At 42.6% G+C, this 18,487-nt stretch overlaps 1 protein-coding gene and 1 long non-coding RNA gene across 10 annotated transcripts in view; one reads left to right on the top strand and one right to left on the bottom strand.

Moving 5' to 3' along the window:
- LOC115143417 (uncharacterized) overlaps positions 1-9,034 on the bottom strand; it is a 48,573-nt gene extending 39,539 nt beyond the window's left edge. Inside the window, exon 1 of the long non-coding RNA XR_003865630.2 lies at positions 8,910-9,034. This is a non-coding gene — a long non-coding RNA (uncharacterized LOC115143417). The remainder of the gene's footprint in view (positions 1-8,909) is intronic.
- LOC115143415 (band 4.1-like protein 1) overlaps positions 1-18,487 on the top strand; it is a 174,917-nt gene that overhangs the window by 87,738 nt on the left and 68,692 nt on the right. For all 9 annotated transcript variants that reach the window (XM_065001949.1, XM_065001951.1, XM_065001952.1 and 6 more), the window contains one exon: positions 8,003-8,107. In XM_065001949.1, the coding sequence (XP_064858021.1) occupies positions 8,003-8,107 (105 nt within the window). The remainder of the gene's footprint in view (positions 1-8,002; positions 8,108-18,487) is intronic.

The following is an 18,487-nucleotide window of genomic DNA, read 5'->3' as shown; positions in this document are numbered from 1 at the left end:
TTGACCTCATCCCGTCAGTAGAGGATGCCTGGTTGCTTTCCTTTCCATCTTAAATAAGCATGCCCCGTTCAAAAAATGTATAAAGAACAGATATAGCCCTTGGTTCACCCCAGACTTGACTGCCCTTGACCAGCACAGAAACATCCTGTGGCATTCTGCATTCGCATCGAAAAGCCCCCGTGATATGCAACTGTTCAGGGAAGTCAGGAACCAATATACACAGTCAGTTAGGAAAGCCAAGACTAGCCTTTTCAAACAGAAATGTGCTTCTTGTAGCACTGATTCCAAAAAGTTTTGGGACACTGTAAAGTCCATGGAGAATAAGAGCACCTCCTCCCAGCTGCCCACTGCACTGAGGCTAGGAAACACTGTCACCACCAATAAATCTACGATAATCAATCATTTCAATCAGCATTTTCCACAGCTGGCCATGCTTTCCACCTGGCTACCTCTACCCCGGCCAACATCTCAGCACCGCTGCAGCAACTTGTCCAACTCCCCCCCCCCCCCTACAAATCCCTACAAATCAGCTGGGCTAGACATTTTGGACCCCCTCTTTCTAAAATTATCCGCCAAACCTCTCTTCCATATCGCCTGACATCCCCAAAGATTGGAAAGTTGCCGCGGTCATCCCCTCTTCAAAGGGGGAGACACTCTAGACCCAAACTATTAAAGAACTATATCCACTTGCCCTACTTTTTTAAAATCTTCGAAAGCCAAGTTAATAAACAGATCACCAACCATTTTGAATCGCACTGTACCTTCTCCACTATGCAATCTGGTTTCCGAATTGGTCGTGGGTGCACCTCAGCCATGCTCAAGGTCCTAAACGATATTATAACTGCCATAGAAAAAAATACAGTACTGTGAAGCCATCTTCATCGACCTGGCCAAGGCTTTCGACTCTGTGAATCACCGCATTATTATCGGCAGACTCAATAGCCTTGGCTTCTCAAATGACTGCCTTGCCTGGTTCACCAACTACTTCTCAGAAAGAGTTCAGTGTGTCAAATCGGAGGGCCTGTTGTACGGACCACTGGCAGTCTCTATGGGGGTGCCACAGGGTGCAATTCTAGGGCCGACTCTTTTCTCTGTATATATCAATGATGTCAATCTTACTGCTGGTGATTATCTGATCCACCTCTATACACCTGGCCCTTCTTTGGACACTGTGCCAACAAACCTCCAAACGAGCTTCAACGCCATACGACACTCCTTCCGTGGCCTCCAACTGCTTATAAATGCTAGTAAAACTAAATGCATAATCTTCAACTGATTGCTGCCCACACCATCCCGCCCGACTAGCATCACTACTCTGGACGGTTCTCAGCTAGAATATGTGGACAACTACAACTACTTAGGTGTCTGGTTAGACTGTAAACTCTCCTTCCATTCTCACATTAAGCATCTCCAATACAAAATTAAATATAGAATCGGCTTCCTATTTCGCAACAAAGCCTCCTTCACTCATGCTACCAAACACACCCTCGTAAAACTGACTAGCCTACAGATCCTTGATTTCGGTGATGTAATTTACAAAATAGCCCGCAACAATCTACTCAGCATACTGGATGTAGTCTATCACAGTGCCATTTGTTTTGTCACCAAAGCCCCATATACTACCCACCACTGCGACCTGTATGCTCTTGTTGGCTGGCCCTCGCTACATATTCTTCGCCAAACCAACTGGCTCCAGGTCATATATAAGTCTTTGCTAGGTAAAACCCCGCCTTATCTCAGCTCACTGGTCACCATAGCAACACCCACCCATAGCACGCGCTCCAGCAGTTATATTTCACTGGTCATCCCCAAAGCCAACACTTCCTTTGGCCGCCTTTCCTTCCAGTTCTCTGCTGCCAATGACTGGAATGAATTGCAGTGCAGTGCCACTGAAGCTGGAGACATATCTCCCTCTCTAACTTTAAGCATCAGCTGTCAAGCAGCTTACCAATCACTGTACCTGTACATAGCCAATCTTTAAATAGCACATCCAACTACCTCATCCCCATATTGCACACACTGTACATAGACTTTTCTATTGTGTTATTGACTGTACATTTTTTTTGTACAGTCTGTGTTGTTTTTGTCGCACTGCTTTGCTTTATCTTGGCCAGGTCGCAGTTGTAAATGAGAACATGTTCTCAACTGGCCTACCTGGTTAAATAAAGATGAAATAAAAAAAATCTAAAATTCACCACGATGTCTGTGTGGGTGGACCATTTCAGTTTGTCTGTGATTTGTACGCCGAGGAACTTAAAACTTTCTACCTACTCCATTACTGTCCCGTCGATCTGGATCGGGGAGTGCTCCCTCTGCTGTTTCCTGAAGTCCACGATCATCTCCTTTGTTTTGTTGATGTTGAGTGAGAGGTTATTTTCCTGACACCACATTCCCAGGGTCCTCACCTCCTCCCTGTAGACTCGTCGTTGTTGGTAATCAGGCCTACCACTGTAGTATCATCTGCAAACTTGATGATTGAGATGGAAGCGTGCATGGCTACGCAGTCATGGGTGAACAGGGAGTACAGGAGAGGGCTGAGAACGCACCCTTGTGGGGCCTCAGTGTTGCGGATCAGCGGGTGGACATGTTGTTTTCTACCTTCACCACCTGGGCATGGCATGTCAAAGTCCAGGGCCCAGTTGAACAGACCCAGGGTCTCGGGCTTAATGACGAGTTTGGAGTGCACTATGGTGTTAAATGCTGAGCTGTAGTCAATGAACAGCGTTTTTACATACTGTAGGTATTCCTCTTGTCCAGATGGGATAGGGCAGTGTACAGTGCGATGGCAATTGCATCGTCAGTGGACCTATTGGGGCGGTAAGCAAATTGGAGTGGGTCTAGGGTTTCAGGTAGGGTGGAGGTGATATGATCCTTGGCTAGTCTCTGAAAGCACTTTATGATGACAGAAGTGAGCGCAATGGGGCGATAGTCATTTATTTCAGTTTGCGCGAATGCTACCATCAATCCACGGTTTCTGGTTAGGGAAGGTGTTAATGGTCACATAGGGAACGACATCTCCGATGCACTTGCTAATAAACTTGCTCACCTAGTCAGCGTAGTCAGAATTTGCTTGGAAGATAATGCGGTCGGCATTTTATTGTAAGGAATTCTAGGTCGGGTGAACAAAAGGACTTGAGTTCTTGTATGTTGTTGAGATTACACCATGAGTCTTTAATCATAAAGGCATACACCCACGCCCTTCTTCTTACCAGAGAGATGTTTGTTTCTGTCGGCGCGATGCGTGAAGAAACCGGGTGGCTGTACGGCCTTTTATTGTACCAAGCACAAGGTGCACCTGTGTAATAATTTATCTGTTATTTTACCAGGTAAGTTGACTGAGAACACATTCTAATTTGCAGCAACGACCTGAGGAATAGTTACAGGGATGAAAGAACCAATTGTAAACTGGGGATTATTAGGTGACCGTGATGGCCAGATTGGGAATTTAGCCAGGACACCGGGGTCAACACCCCTACTCTTACAATAAGTGCCATGGGATCTTTAATGACCGCAGAGAGTCAGTACACCCGTTTAACGTCCCATCCGAAAGACAGCATCCTACACAGGGCAGTGTCCCCAATCACTGTCCTCAGGCATTGGGATATATTTTAGAACAGAGGAAAAAATGCCTCCTACTGGCCCTCCAACACAACTTCTAGCAGCATCTGGTCTCCCATCCAGGCACTGACCAGGACCAACCCTGCTTAGCTTCAGAAGCAAGCCAGCAGTGGTATGTAGGGTGGTATGCTGCTGGCTTTAATAATAGTAATTATGCTGTTTAATCAGCTTCTTGATATACCATACCTGTCAGGTGGATGGATTATCTTGGCAAAGGAAAAATGCTCACTTACAGGAATGCAAACAAATATGTGCACAACATTTGAGAAAAATAAGCTTTTTGTGCATATGGAACATTTCTGGGATATTTTATTTCAGCTCATGAAATATGGGGCCAACACTTCACATGTTGTGTTTATATTTTTGTTCAGTATATATTATCAAAAGCTAAGGCTTGGCTGAAAGCCTCCTGTATATATAGATATGCAACATAACAGAGCAGAAATATTGTACAATTTGAGGGTAAAATGACATCCCTATTCTGCCCAATAAAATCCCTCAACAAAACCCAGTGACAGAACAATGGGAAATCTATACTCATTCAATTTTGCGACCCAGGTGCAGTAAAGTAGAAATTAGAATATTGTGTTATTGTGAGCTGCCCTTAGGATACATCCGGTATGTGAGTGTGTTTCTGATATAATAATCTCTAGAACATTTCCCTTGCTTTTATCAATCTTTCTCAAAAGAAAATGTCACAATTTTTTTTATTTCAAATCCTCTCAAGCAACTCAAGCTGTTCTCAGCACTGGAAATAAAACTCCACATTATGATTCTCAAAGCCTTTATGCAAAGAAGTTTCATTTGCTTCCTTTTGTACTTCCACTCATTGCTACAAAATGATGTACAAATCAACCCTCTCTTTTTACTCATCCCTGCTGCTGCTGCAGTATAACGTTTATCCTCACCTCACTCCTGGCCTCCCACCGAACCCCTTCCTGTGTTTAATTGGTGGGTTGGAACGTCAGGCCTGCCATATCAAACCTCCTCCATGCTCCAGGAGTTGATAATAATAGCGTTGAGGGAAGGCAGGCACCCCTTTGTGACAATTCTCACTGGAGGAGTTGCCCCATCCAAGGGTTAATTAGCCTGTCTTGTCATGGCTGCTTGGCTCTGGCTTCCAAGGGGCCACAGTGGAGAGAGGGGAGACAGGGCTACGCACTCCCACACTTCCCTCACCCCTTCCTCCAGTTCCCTGGTGTATACTCTACCAGGTCATGCATGGATGAGCTGCACTCTGTTATTGTGCAGAATGGAGCTATTTTGGGAGCCATATATTTTTTTTAAATGCTCTGTGACTCTGACAATGAGTTTGTTTGTACACTTTGCAATGGTTTAAGTGTGTTACTTGTGTTTATTTTGAGAGAAAACGCTTGTCATTTGCTGTGAAAGTGCTCAAAGTGGAGTTAAATGAATTGCACTGTTAAAGGGAGTGTCCATGGAGAAACGCCTCAATGCCTTAGTCACTGCATATTATGATCCTAAACATGCCCATACATACTGTATCTTTAAAGGTCCAATGCAGCCATTCTTTAAAATCTCAATATCAAATAATTTCTGGGTAACAATTAGGTACCTTACTGGGATTGTTTTAAATTAAAATGGCCAAAAATAATAATTTCTCAAGCAAGAATTTTGCTAGGACTGTCTGGGAATGGTCTGAGTGGGAAGGGTAAATCCAAAAACGAACTGTTGGCAGAGAGGTTTAGAGCTCTCTTTCTTATTGGTCTATTAACAAATTTACCTCCTGGTGATGAAATTTCAGGTGTTCTTTTGAAATAGGTTACACTAAAATGGCATCATTATTTTCACAATTTTACAGTATTATTCCAACCTCATAGTGGAAATATATATAAAACACAGGAAAATCACATTTTCCTGTGAAACTGGGCTTGCACTGGGCTTTTAATAGCTCATGCTAAAGCCATACAGTCCACTCCATACAGACCCCACAACCACATCCATGTCTTCTCTCCACAACCATGGGGACTGTGGTGAGTGACAGTAAGAGTTCATAAGTGCTTCCAGAGTCTTTCCCCACCATCTCTTCAACCATAATGAGCCAAAGGAGACACTCCCTCCAGTTCTGGCCTTGAGATATAAAGGAACAAAAAAAGAGAGGGAGGGAGCATACATCTGCATCTGTTTCCCTGGCAACGACTTGCTCTGTCTGCCTGCCACCACGGAAACCAGGCTCTAGGGAAAGCAAGCAGTGAGCAGCACAGAAGCTTGCTCCCTGGAGAGCAGCACACACAGTTCACACAAACAGCTCGCTGGCTATGACCCCAAGGGAAAAGCGTGTGTGTATCTGTGTGTGTGTGCAGCAGCACCCATAGTCTGAACTCTGGGATCTACAGACCAGGGTACCATGCTACTGTGCTGGTTTTAGAGTGATGTTTTGTTATGTACGAATGTGTATTTGAAATTACACACAATCGTTTTTCCCTATTTTTGTTCAAGTTACATGAAGGTATAACATCGCTAGAATGATTTGCGAAAGTGCCGCCCCATCAGTCAACTCTCTTGGCTTGAATTTCTTTGGACATTTGAGTAACTTCACAACTATTTTCACACGTATTCTGTCTTTCCTTCCCAGGAATGTGATCAGAAAGTAAATCATTTGGATACAGTTATATGAGTGACATTCGACAATCCACTGTTTGTTCGGACCACGTATCATGCAGGAAGCAATCTTCCTCTAAAATTCTGTTTTCATTTTCCAAGTCAAGTATTTGATGAATTCTGACTGTAACACAGCACTCAAGGGAAGAGCTGTTATAGTCTGTAGACAACAATAGATAGTAGCTGGTGTCAAGATGGCTTCCCTATCTGGTTGGGGATGATGTTGGGGAGAGACACATTCTGTTGTGTTGATACGTTTGAAGTTATATGACACTCTAATAAACATAATTCCAGTAATAAAAATGTGTGCATGTCAACAAAACCATGCAGTCCATTGCAGTCCATAGGGTTAGGGTTAAGCCCTAACCCTAACCCCTAACCATAACCCTAACCCTATTTTTTTGGTCACTACCATAGCAGGAAACCCTATTTTTTTTGGTCACTACCATAGCAGGAAAATACCATGGTATTTGCACTGGTACCATGGTATTTTCCTGCCAAGGCAGTGACCAAAAACCAAAAACAAGCTAGCTTGACTGGCACTAACTTTAGCCGACGTTAGCTTCTATGCTAACAGACTTTTATAAATTAATTCAACTATCCAAACATCATTAAAAAAAAAAGTTATATCATTACACTCCGCGTAACTGGGTGTTTCACATCCTATGCTTTACAATTGCTCACCGTGATGATAATGTTTAAAATATTACATTTATCTGGTGCTTCTCTCTTCAGTTGGCTCTCTCATTCAACTGACTCATTTACTAGGCAGGTTAGCGTGAGAGTGAGAGCACGTGATGCAACCACTAGAGCGAGCAGCTCCCTCTGTGGGCCGAAACAAGCGCAACGGCCCTTGACTATAAATACAGTATATGATTACAAAATACCAAGGATTAGGCAGCCATATATTTTACATTCTCCCACATTTTAGGTTGGCAAAATAGGGAACCCAAAGATGAGCAAAAAACGGTACTATTAATACAGAAAGTATTACCCCTCTTTCCCTTTTTCTTTGATGTTACAGACACATTTGGACCAACAGTACTAGCCTGCCTCTGACTTTATCAAAAACTTTCCTATACTGGTATATAAATTCATCAATATAATACCGACCAAACTCTTTTGACCTTGTTTTTATTTATTTAATGTATTATACTGCCATTGTGCTATGGTAACAGACAATGAATAAAGATGGTACCATATGATAATTATTGGTACCATTTATCATAATTGTGAGTTACCGTGGTATAATGTAGGATGCCGGTTAAAACCATGGTATTTCCAGGATCCACGTCTACCGTGTTATGAATGATGCAATACCATGGTATTATTTAGGTGCATGGCAGTAACATCATAATTGAAAGCTAAAACCATGGTACATTTCCATGATTCAGACTATACCATGGTATAAATTATTCAGTACCATGGTAATATTTAGGTATAATGGCAGTACCATTGTAGTACCATCATGATTCAGACTATACCATGGTATAAATTATGCAGTACCATGGTAATATTTAGGTATAATGGCAGTACCATTGTAGTACCATCATGATTCAGACTATACCATGGTATAAGTGAAATGACCATAGTAGTACCATGGTATGAATGAAAGTACCATAGTAGTACCATGGTACATTTTTGTAAGGTGTGCCGTAATGCTTTAATTAGTGAGGCCAGGTCACATGGTCAGAAATGACCTGACCCTTGATTAAATAACACTTTATTTGTGGCACGTGTGTTTGTGTGTGTGTTTCTGCAGAAGCACTGCAAAGGACAGGCCTTGCTGGACATGGTGTGTGAGCACCTCAACCTGCTGGAGAAGGACTACTTTGGCCTGATGTACAGCGATGCAGAAAGCCAAAAGGTCAGTGCTTTGTCATGGAGATGCTGTGACCATTAATTTACCACTCCTGCTCCTTTTTCCTCCTTTCCTCCCCTGCTCTCTTTCTTACTTCTTCCTCTTATGAAATACTGTCTTCAGAAAAATCATAATAACAGATGACATAGCTGGAGGAGGAAACATGGCACCCTAAACTGGCGATGGTGAAAAAATGGCACTTTAAACTCCTTAGAAAACATTTGCACACTTCATCATCATAGCCTACATTAGAAAGGCTGACTAGTGCTCCTCTGATGTCTGTTGACTCTCCAAACGACACCAAGAAGGGTAATTGTACTAGAATGGATGTAATTAGTTATTACGCCACTGGCTAAGATTTGGCACTGAGACAGAACTGAATGGTCATGACAGTCAGTTAGCTGGTATTAGGGTTGTTTTGAGGATGTGTGTTTTGGGTTTACCTTACCTCTGTACACCTCAACCACAGGCAAGGTATGTAATGCAGGCACAGCTCCACGAGGGGGAAAAGAGGGCCTAGCCCCCTCAATTGAAACTTATGCCACCTCAGTTTAAGTTTTATGTCCCTATATAAAAATAGCAAAAAATACCAAATGATTGAGTGACAAGGTTGTTGCAAAATCTGTTGAGGAGGAGAGGGTTGAGGAGGTAGGCTTGAAGTGCTGGACATCTTATTATGACATGAATTATCTGAATTAAGTTCACAGAATTATACCTAGGAGTAACAGCTTCTATTAAGGAACTTTTCATGTACTTTGAGCTAGCTAGCTAACAAGCTAGCTGCACCAGAATTAAAAACACGTCTTACCTTTTTGTAGTTGATAAATCCAACATAAAACGTGATAACTAGGCCTATAGTATCCTTAACTAGTGTTGAAAATGTTAATCCATTCACTATCTTCTGAATCATGCTTGTAACGTCAGTACAGTAGTCTATGCTTTGGAGGAGGGAGGGGCAGATGGCCTAAACACACACAAACCGACAAAGATTTTCAGCTGGCAGGCTGAAAATAAGTTTCTCAGTGACAGTCAAAGCTTTGCATAGGCGCTTTGTTTGGTTTCTTTGTGGGACTAGAAAAAAAGGCCTAGAACATAATATAATGTTACTAATCAGTTCCCATTTTTTAAAATAACGGTTCTGTTCCGGAACAGTTTTGATCACTTTCATTTCTGTTTCTGTTCCTTGAAAAACATTGTTATTTTACGGTTTTTGGTTCTGTTCCATGAACCGGTTCCAACTCCTGGGTATTAGCCTTAGCCTATTTACCAAGCTTGAACCAGGTAATCTGCCATGATGGATATCGGAAATTGGCTTCGCCAAAGTACCCAAACAAAGCCAAAAGGAGAAGGAGAGCAATGAGCAGCAGCAGCAACAGCATCAAACCACCATGATGCCTGCTGAGCTCCAGCTAGCTCCACGTGCAGATCCTCCCCACCCTTCCACAAGCACCATCAGGATAATGGCTCCACATCCCCCTCCAGCGACTGTTTCTGATGATTTTGAAACAGAGGAGCCAGCCCAGGTTAAATCAAATCAAATTGTATTTGTCACATACGCGTGTTTAGCAGATGTTATTGTGGGTGTAGTGAAATGCTTGTGTTTGTAGCTCCAACAGTGCAGTAATATCTAACAAGTAATATCTAACAATTTCACAAATATACACACACATCTAAAGTAAAGGTATGGAATTAAGAATATATAAATATTTGGGCGAGCAATGTCAGAGCGGCATAGACTAAGATAGAATAGGTAGAATAGGATAGAATACAGTATAAATATGAGATGAGTAACGCAAAATTATTATTATTATTAAAGTGACTAGTGTTCCATTTTTAAAGTGGCCAGTCTATGTTTATAGGGCAGCAGCCTCTAATGTGCTAGTGATGGATATTTAACAGTCTGATGGCCTTGAGATAGAAGCTGTTTTTCAGTCTCTCGGTCCCTGCTTTGATGCACCTGTAGGGACCTTGGCTTCTGGATGAAAGCGGGGTGAACAGACAGTGGCTCGGGTGGTTGTTGTCCTTGATGATCTTTTTGGCCTTCCTGTGACATCGGTTGCTGTAGATGTCCTGGAGGGCAGGTACTTTGCCCCCAGTGATCCGTTGGGCAGACCGCACCACTCTCTGGAAAGCCCTGAGGTTACGGGCGGTGCAGGTGCCGTACCAGGCGGTGATACTGCCCAACAGGATACTCTCAATTGTGCATCTGTAAAAGTTGAGGGTTTTAGGTGCCAATCCAAGTTTCTTCAGCCTCCTGAGGTTGAAGAGGCGCTGTTGCACCTTCTTCACCACACTGTCTGTGTGGGTGGACCATTTCAGTTTGTCCGTGATGTGTACGCTGAGGAACTTGAAGCTTTCCACCTTCTCCACTGCGGTCTTCTCGATGTGGATAGGGGGGGGGGGGGGCATGGGTGAACAGGGAGTAAGTACAGGAGGGGGCTGAGCACGCATCCTTGTGGGGCCCCAGTGTTGAGGATCAGCGAAGTGGAGGTGTTGTTTCCTACCTTCACCACCTTGGGGGCGGCCCGTCAAGAAGTCCAGGACCCAGTTGCACAGGGTGGGGTTCAGACCCAGGGCCTTGAGCTTAATGATGAGCTTGGAGGGTACTATGGTGTTGAATGCTTATTTATAGTCAATGAACAGCATTCTTACATAGTTATTCCTCTTGTCCAGATGGGATAGGGCAGTGCGATTGCAACTGCATCGTCTGTGGATCTAACGGGGCGGTAAGCAAATTGAAGTGGGTCTAGGGTGTCAGGTAAGGTAGAGGTGATATGATCCTTGACTAGTCTCTCAAAGTACTTTGTGATGAAAGTGAGAGCTACGGGGCAATGGTCATTTAGTTCAGTTACCTTTCTTTCTTGGGTACAGGAACAATGGTGGACATCTTGAAGCATGTGGGGACAGCAGACTGGGATAGAGAGAGATTGAATATGTCAGTGACTCTCAGCCAAACAATATGTGATTAAAATGTCCTTCCCAGCTAGCACATTCCATGGTTCATTTGAATTTGTTTGAATGTACGTTTTTGGGTTCCCATTTGATTTTGGAATGAAGTCATAAGTTTACTTTCCGGTAAAACTTTACGTTTTTTTAGATGTTCTGAAAACAGAAGTGAACATTTTGTCTGTTCTGGGAACGTACAATTTTAGGTTGTAGGGACACTGCTAGCTCAGGTTAATTGTTTTGAACTCCAAGCACAGATAAGATAAATGGAAATGTATTTGATTTGCTTAGGCATAAATCATACAATATATTGTGGCACAATAAATCACTGAGATGCACAAGGCCATCAGACTGTTAAACAGCCACCACTAACATTGAGTGGCTGCTGCCAACACACTGACTCAACTCCAGCCACTTTAATAATGGAAATTGATGTAAAAATATATCACTAGCCACTTTAAACAATGCTACTTAATATAATGTTTACAAACCCTACATTACTCATCTCATATGTATATGTATATACTGTACTCTATATCATCTACTGCATCTTTATGTAATACATGTATCACTAGCCACTTTAAACTATGCCACTCTGTTTACATACCCTACATTAATCATCTCATATGTATATACTGTACTCGATACCATCTACTGCATCTTGCCTATGCCGTTCTGTACCATCACTCATTCATATATCTTTATGTACATGTTCTTTCTCCCTTTACACTTGTGTGTATAAAGTAGTAGGTTTGGAATTGTTAGGTTAGATTACTCATTGGTTATTACTGCATTGTCAGAACTAGAAGCACAAGCATTTCGCATTAACAACAAAACTAAATGCAATAAGATAGAGGGTGTTTAGTTGATGCTGAAAAGGGAATGTACTGTATATGTTTTTACATAACATTCTTAGAATGTTCTTTGAATGTTACTATAGTTTTCTTGTGATATTTTATGGAACGTTTTCTTAATGTTCTTGGAACAATTTGAGAACATGACTTTAAATGGAACCATGAGGGAACTTGTAGGAAACGTTACTCTGAAGTACACCAGTTGAATTATTTTATATATATATACTCCGACCTTGCTGGGGATCCAGAGAAACAGTGTTGCACCAGTGCCTAGAACCATTACCAAAAATGTAATTCAAGGTAACTATGTTTGAACTTTTAGGAAACGTTCTGTTAAAGTAATGTTCTGTAAAATAATGTTATTTTGTCAATTTCCTTAGATGCACTATGCAGAAATCCTTCGCCGTTTCCTGGTTGCAAATATTCTATTAGTTTGCCTAATTCCAGGTTATGTGACAAAACAAGGAAGCATAGTGTAGATAATTATTTTACCATCTAAACTGCTGTGAAGTACCTGTTCCATAACCAAAAAGATTGTATTTTCAGTCTTTTGACGCCAAAACGAAACTTAAGAATGGGAAGCATAGAAATAGCGCACATAGAACAGATCTACCTTTTCTTAGACTTCCTTTCAATGGGAATGACAGCCCTATAACACTCTGTTTATTCAGTTTTATACACAAGACAACACAAAACAATATATATACTCAACTAGAAAATTATACTCAACTAGAAAAAATACTACAAAAAAATTGCTTTAAAGAGATACCATACTTTAGAGAAATTAAACACACTGGGCAGAAGGCTACAAAAGTTAAAGGGCAATCTGTAGTACAGGGACAGAGCAAACACCTCACCATTGTTCCTGTAAACAGTCAAGTGATAGGGGTGGAGAAATGCAACCACTCACAGACTGTCATGGAAAACCCACCGACCATCCACTGGACCAAAAATAACGTTTACAATGCTTTAAAAGAAGAAAAAATTTATAATAATTGTATGTAAGCGTGAACAAAATGTTTTTAAAAAAACAGAGCAAAACAAGCTCACATTATAGTCTCTGACCGGACAAGATGAACAAGGCATCCGCAGGTCACAATCAATAAGCACACCATCAACCTTAATGCCCCCCCCCCCCCAAAAAAAACTGAAAGAAATGCTCATTCAAACAGGGGAGTCAAATACAGACTTATTTTTGTTTTAATAAGAATGCCATCACTGGATGGACTGTTTAAAGTAAGACCGGAATGGAGCCCAAGCCTCATAAAACAGTTTGGGTTTCCCACGTGTATTGAATTGAATCTTTTCTAGTTTCAGAGAGCACAACACATCTCTCACCCAAGTTTTATAAGATGGGGGAGCTGCCATCTTCCAGTTCTGTAGTATTAGCTGTCTAGCTAAAAGAGTTGTATAAGCAACAGTGTCCAACTGGATTCTTGACAGGGGGGTACCTATGGGCAGTACTCCAAAAAGGGCTGTAAGGGGAGACGGATCTATAACAGTGTCATATATGTCAGAGAAACATTTAAATATGAATTCCCAGAAACCTGACAGTTTATGACAGCCCCAAAACATATGCAACAGTGTGGCTGGTTCCGTTTTACATCTGACACTGAGATTGATCCAAACTCTTTAAGAACAGATAAGGCAGTTGGCAATGAGGTATCAGGGTTAGAGATAAACAAAAGGAGGTTGTCAGCATATAGCGAGACTTTCTGCTCTAAGCCCGTCCTGATTATACCTTGAATGGGATCATTAGAGCATAGTCCAATGACGAGAGGCTCGATTGCCAAAGCAAACAACAGGGGGGAGAGTGGACAACCCTGTCGGGATCCGCGGTGCAAGGGAAAATTGTATGGACAAGTTGTTAGTCCGTACCAAAGCCATGGGGGAAAAAATAAAGAATCTTTATCCACGCAATGAATTTGGGGCCAAAGCCAAATCTATAAAGGGCAGCTGTTAGGTAGTCCCACTCAACACGGTGAAAAGCTTTTTCTGCATCAAGTGAGACCACCATCTCCGGGTCCCATGATGCTGGGGAGTACAGTATATTCATAAGGCGTCTAATATTGAAAAACAAATGCCTATTTCTCACAAAGCCAGTCTGGTCAGAGTGTATTACTTGGTGCAGCGAACCTTCCATACAGATGGCTGACAGCTTGGCTAGGATTTTGTAAGTTTAAAAGCAAGATTGGGCGATAGGGTCTTTGTTTTTCTTTAATCGTAATGAAATTGAAGCCTGATAAAGACTAGGCGGTAGCTTTGAGGTATTAAGGCACTCTGCAAATAATCGAGAAGAGAATGGGCAAAGCAGACCAGAAAACGTCCTGTAAAATTTGGTTGGAAAACCGTCCAGACACGGTAATTTACCACTTTTCATTGCGGACACTGCTGTTGCAATCTCCTCCGGTGTAAATTCTTCTTCTAGACAGTCATGGGTGTCTGTATCAATTGAAGGCATATTCAAGCCATTAAAGAATCAATCAATCAGCAAAGGGTCTTGAGGATATTCAGAGGTGTATAGCGCAGAGTAAAATTGTTTGAATTGATCATTGATCTCCTTATGTATAAATGTGATGGCAACAGACAGGGTCCTTATTTGTGGGATTAAACATGAGGCCTCAGATTTACGGATCTGATGTGCAAGGTGGTTACTGGCCTTGTCGCCTTGTTCATACACTCTGTATCGAGCTCGCAAGAGTAACTGTTCAGCTTGCCTGGTAGAAAGCTCATCAAATTCAGATTGGAGTAGTTGCCGCTCTTTATTGTAGATCAGAGGAAGGATCTGTAGCATACTTCTCATCCAATGTGGCTATGGATTCGCTCAGGTCCCGAAGTCGCTGAGAGCAAACTTTGTTTTGGTTGGCTGTATAAGAAATAATTTGGCCGCATAGGTATGCTTTGAGGGACTCCCCTATGGTAGAGCAGAACATACAGTGGGGCAAAAAAGTATTTAGTCAGCCACCAATTGTGCAAGTTCTCCCACTTAAAAAGATGAGAGAGGCCTGTAATTTTCATCATAGGTACACTTCAACTATGACAGACAAAATGAGGAAAAAAATCCAGAAAATCACATTGTAGGATTTTTAATTTATTTATTTGCAAATTATGGTGGAAAATAAGTATTTGGTCACCTATAAACAAGCAAGTCCCTACGCATCCTAAAATGCTCAAGTGAGTCTCATGTAGAAATGCAACATTTGCATTCAAACCCTTAAATTGTGTCAGCACCCTCTTACGCTTCACGGGATTGTTAACCCCTTTGATGTTCCATTAAATGTTCTTTATCGTATTATCTCGGCAACCCTGAGCACTCCCGTGATACAACCCTGTCATTAGAGCATAGAGTGGAAAAGCAAAGAGTACCCAAAAACCCCAGAATAACTTGTCTCAGAGTAATAATGTACGGTGCAAGATATTTGGAAAAAGTACAGAAAAAAAACTAAAAAGACAGAATGACAACATTAGAACTCAACAATTCAACCTCATTCCTCCCCCAACCTCCTCCACCCATCCCAGACAGTACCTCCACAAACGAGGTACAAGCCTAAATAGAACATGTTCTCTTTGCACAGTATGTCTGTGAGAGTGCGGTGTTAAACCTAAACCCACAGTCCTGCTTATCCACAGTTCGCAAGCAACAGTTGCTGATCTATGAGCAAGTTCAAGACTTCTTGATGTGACGTTGAATGTGAGCCATAACCTCATCCAGAGACTCAAATGTGTAGTCTTTACCATTATGAGATAGCCATAAACGGGCCAGGAATCGCAGGCCATACTTCACACCTGGATGGTCCCGTAGTAGTCATTTGGCCTGTCCGAAAGCTGCGCGCTGCCTGGAAACAGTGGGGGAGTAGTCCTGGTAGATGGAGAAGCTCTGTACTTGAAAGCTCAGAGTGGTATTGGGGGCTCGTCAGAGAATCTCCATCTTCTCATGGAAAAAGTGCACTCGAAGAATTATATCACAGGGCCTCTCACCATCCCGGGGCTTTGGGAGCAGCGACCGGTGGGCACAATCAATCAGGGGCTTCTCATCTAAGGCAAGAACATCCTTCAGCAGCCCAGAAATGAAATCCATAGCGCGAGGCATTTCCGCTGACTCTTCGACCAATACCAGTCTCAGATTATTGTGGCGAGACAATCCCTCTAAACTCATACAACTCTCCTGCACCTTTTTGAAATCCACAGCCAGGCGTTTCACGTCAGCCTCCAGGGAGGTGGTTAAGTCGGAGACATTGGTAGCGGAGATCTCCAGTGCTGCAATCGTTGTAGTGTGCAACTCTGTTGTTGTTTTGAGTGATGTGATTGCTGGCACTGTCTCGTTCCACAGGATGGTTAGATCTGCTTTTAAAGTAACAGAAACCTGTATTCGGGCCTCAATCGTTGCAACTACCTCCGTTTTCATTTCAACTATCTCAGAGCGTAGTAGTTTGATGGCCTCGAGAATGTTCATTTCAGCGCCGCCAAGCCAAGCCGCACCCCCGGGTAAAGTGTGAGTCCCCGGGCCCTCAGACTCGGGAGAGGGCGGTGATGAGAGTGGGTCTTGTGGGCCGGGTTTTCTCAAAGTCATTGGAAGCAAAGTAGTCTTGGTTTTTATGGAAAGGTATCACCAAACTAATATTTGAAAATAAATACGGTCCTGCTGCAAAATGTACATAAACTCTCACCAAGCTCTAAGAAACATGGTTTCAGCTTTAAATGTGCTGAGAATGTTCCAAAGCCAAGTAACTATCCTGAAACCATTCCCAGGGCGTTATGGGAAGATTGTATGCAAAATAACCCTAGGATAACCAGGCTCTCACCAAGCTCTAAGAAACATAGTTCTCAGACACTCCTCTCTGTCTCTCTTTGAGAATATTATCTCCACACCATTTGGGAGAACATTAATTGTGTTTATGATTGCTTTGTGAACTATGACTGCAGTCTCCTTTAGCAGAACAGTGAGAACAGTTGTTATTACTAATGGAGTGCTCTACAGAGAGGAGACAAAAGACCCAGGGCCTTTTTCGTAATTGAGTGGTCTTTGGCCCAGGCCGACGTTAGATAGATTCTTGAGGATAATAAATTACTGCTGCTTATTACTGCGTGTTTAGCACGCTGATTTAACACTGGAGGACCAAAGCTTTTCTCTGCCCTAGTACCCCAATGGTTGAACCAGCTTCCACCTGATGCTAGGACAGCGGAGTCCCTGACAATTTTCTGAAAACGTCCGAAACTCTCAAATGTCTGAAACACCTAAAAGAGTATCTAAAATAAGACATGTCAGTCTAGTCATGTCATTCCCTTCCTTTTCCTACTAGCTCTGACTTTGCTGATATATTGAGGAAAATGTACAGTCGTGGCCAGAAGTTTTGAGAATTACGCAAATATTAATTTTCACAAAGTCTGCTGCCTCAGTTTGTATGATGGCATTTTGCATATACTCCAGAATGTTATGAAGAGTGATCAGATGAACTGCAATTAATTGCAAAGTCCCTCTTTGCCATGCAAATCCCCCAAAAATATTTCCACTGCATTACAGCCCTGCCACAAAAGGACCAGCTGACATCATGTCAGTGATTCTCTCATTAACACAGGTGTGAGTGTTGACGAGGACAAGGCTGGAGATCACTTTGTCATGCTGATTGAGTTTGAATAACAGACTGGAAGCTTCAAAAGGAGGGTGGTGCTTGGAATCATTGTTCTTCCTCTGTCAACCATGGTTACCTGAAAGGAAACACGTGCCGTCATCATGGCTTTGCAGAAAAAGGGCTTCACAGGCAAGGATATTGCTGCCAGTAAGATTGCACCTAAATCAACCATTTATCAGATCGTCAAGAACTTCAAGGAAAGCGGTTCAATTGTTGTGAAGAAGGCTTCAGGGTGCCCAAGAAAGTCCAGCAAGCACCAGGACCATCTCCTAAAGTTGATTCAGCTGCGGGATTGGGGCACCACCAGTACAGAGCTTGCTCAGGAATGGCAGCAGGCAGGTGTGAGTGCATCTGTACGCACAGTGAGGCGAAGACTTTTGGAGGATGGCCTGGTGTCGAGAAGGGCAGCAAAGAAGCCACTTCTCTCCAGGAAAAACATCAGGGACAGACTGATATTCTGCAAAAGGTACAGGGATTGGACTGCTGAGGACTGGGGTAAAGTCATTTTTTCAGATTTTTTCTCAATTGTTTGGGGCAACCTGGAAAAAAGCTTGTCTGGAGAAGACAAGGTGAGCGCTACCATCAGTCCTGTGTCATGCCAACAGTATAGCATCTTGAGACCATTTATGCATGGGGTTGCTTCTCAGCCAAGGGAGTGGGCTCACTCACACTTTTGCCTAAGAACACAGCCATGAATAAGAATGGTACCAACACATCCTCCGAGGGCAACTTCTCCCAACCATCCAGGAACAGTTTGGTGACGAACAATGCCTTTTCCAGCATGATGGAGCACCTTGCCATAAGGCAAAAGTGATAACTAAGTGACTCGGGGAACAAAACATCAATATTTTGTGTCCATGGCCAGGAAACTCCCCAGACCTTAATCCCACTGAGAACTTGTGGTCAATCGTCAAGAGGTGTGTAGACAAACAAACCCTACAAATTCTGACAAACTC

This window comes from Oncorhynchus nerka, linkage group LG15, assembly GCF_034236695.1.
Source record: "Oncorhynchus nerka isolate Pitt River linkage group LG15, Oner_Uvic_2.0, whole genome shotgun sequence".
NCBI classification, from domain to species: Eukaryota; Metazoa; Chordata; class Actinopteri; order Salmoniformes; family Salmonidae; genus Oncorhynchus; species Oncorhynchus nerka.
This window is presented reverse-complemented; position numbering and strand designations above follow the sequence as displayed.